General features: G+C 27.3%; 1 protein-coding gene across 1 annotated transcript in view; it reads left to right on the top strand.

The window, feature by feature from the left end:
* LOC107615895 (probable GMP synthase [glutamine-hydrolyzing]) overlaps window positions 1-1964 on the top strand; it is a 4840-nt gene extending 2876 nt beyond the window's left edge. The window contains exons 4-5 of the mRNA XM_021110996.1: window positions 70-211; window positions 1666-1964. Coding sequence (XP_020966655.1) covers window positions 70-211; window positions 1666-1944 — 421 coding nt within the window. The 3' untranslated portion in view covers window positions 1945-1964. The remainder of the gene's footprint in view (window positions 1-69; window positions 212-1665) is intronic.

Genomic DNA, 1964 nt, shown 5'->3' with positions numbered 1-1964 from the left:
GTAAGTAATTATATTAAAAATACATATGGGTATATATAGTAATTAGATTATTATATGTGTTTGGCACAGAGAAGTTTTTGCTGGGTTTGATCCAAATATTGTTGCAAAAATGGAGGAAAAGGAAATCATGGACATAATATCAAACAAGGCACTTTCTTTAGCAGATAGTAGAATCATGTGCATAGTAGACAATGCTAAATGCATAATGAAGGCAAGTACACATTTTTATTACAATCCCGTTATGTTATTAACAGCATTTCTGCAAATTTCTGCCAACTCTTATTTATAACTGTGTTTAATGGAAGTATCTTTATGGATGTGTCTAATAAAAATATCTTTTTTATAGCTGTATTTAATAGAAGTATCTTTATAAATCTATTTTCTGGATGTGTCTCTTTATATATGTATTTAAAATATAATAATTAATTATTGTTGATAATAAATTGACAGATAATATGTTGGTACCATATACTTTTCCTTTTTATTATTATATTCATGTCTATATAATTTTTTTTATTAATTTCTTTAGCAGTTATATATACTATTTATTTGAAGTTTTGAACCCATAATTGAAGTATTTATTTCTTAAGACTCAAATTATCTTGTGGTAGTAGATGGAGAAAAGATAACTTCATTTCTATAAATAAAATTAAATCACTTAATGTATTTTTTTTCATACTTACATTAACCTCCCAAAATGTTTTATCAAAAAGAAAAGAGTTTCAAATTTCATAACATACAATATAATTAATAATACCATCTAATTTTTACAAATTAAAAAAGCACCATATATAATATGATCCAACATTGTAGAAGGATAAAACAAATTTTTTTTTTTTCAAAATTAATGGTCAAAATAACATCTGAAAGATTATCCATAAGTCAAACATTATGTCAGCATGCCACATGACGTTTAATTTAACATATCATTATCTAATATATAGAAAAATTAATTTGATTCACAGTTATATCTTTTAAAAATTAATTTAAAGATTGATGTATAATTAATTTTTTTAAGAATTATTTTGACCATTAATTCTTAATAGAGTAAAGTATCGTTTTTGTCCCAACGTTTGGGGTAAATTCTATTTGTGTCCCTAACGTTTAAATCGTCCTATTTGTATCCCTAACGTTTGTAAAAGATATTTAATGTTATCCTACCGTCAATTACACATCATGAACGCTTTAGTTTGAGTTTTAAAAATCTATTCTTAAAGTTAGAATACAAATGTCTGGGATAGAATCGATGATCCACTGCGAAAAATAGCTCATCAAAAGTTGAAACTAATTTCTACAACGTTACATAATTCACTTTTCTAGGGACATAATTGAATCTAAACACAAATAGTGGGTATAATATTAAAATCGAACACATCCAAGTGATACCTAATTGAGAATGAATACATCTAAATGAAAATAATTGAAAAATATAATCTGATTTGTTAGTATAATTGATAGTAGGATAACATTGAATCACTTTTATAAACGTTAGGGACACAAATATAACGATTTAAACGTTAGAGACACAAATAGGACTTACCCCAAACATTGGAGACAAAAACGATACTTTACTTTTCTTAATATTATTCATCCTAGTTTTTTTATTTATTTTTGTTAATGAGAAATCCTTAAATTATTATTATTATTATTATTATTTGTGGACAGATTGTGAGAGAATTTGGATCATTCAGTAGCTACATATGGGGCTATGTGAACCACAAACCAATAATAAACAGATACAGGTACCCAAGAAATGTGCCATTGAGAAGCCCAAAAGCTGAGGCCCTTAGTAAGGACTTGGTCAAACGTGGGTTTAGGTTTGTGGGCCCAGTTATTGTTCACTCTTTCATGCAAGCTGCAGGGTTGACCATTGACCATCTTCTTCATTGTTATAGGCATAGTGATTGTGTGAGATTAGCTGAAAGACCTTGGAGGCATATCTAATTAACATCATGTCACTATCA

This window comes from Arachis ipaensis, chromosome B01 (genome assembly GCF_000816755.2).
Source record: "Arachis ipaensis cultivar K30076 chromosome B01, Araip1.1, whole genome shotgun sequence".
In the NCBI taxonomy this organism is placed as follows: domain Eukaryota; kingdom Viridiplantae; phylum Streptophyta; class Magnoliopsida; order Fabales; family Fabaceae; genus Arachis; species Arachis ipaensis.
The sequence above is the reverse complement of the archived record's forward strand: the minus strand, read 5'-3'. Positions and strand labels throughout refer to the sequence as shown.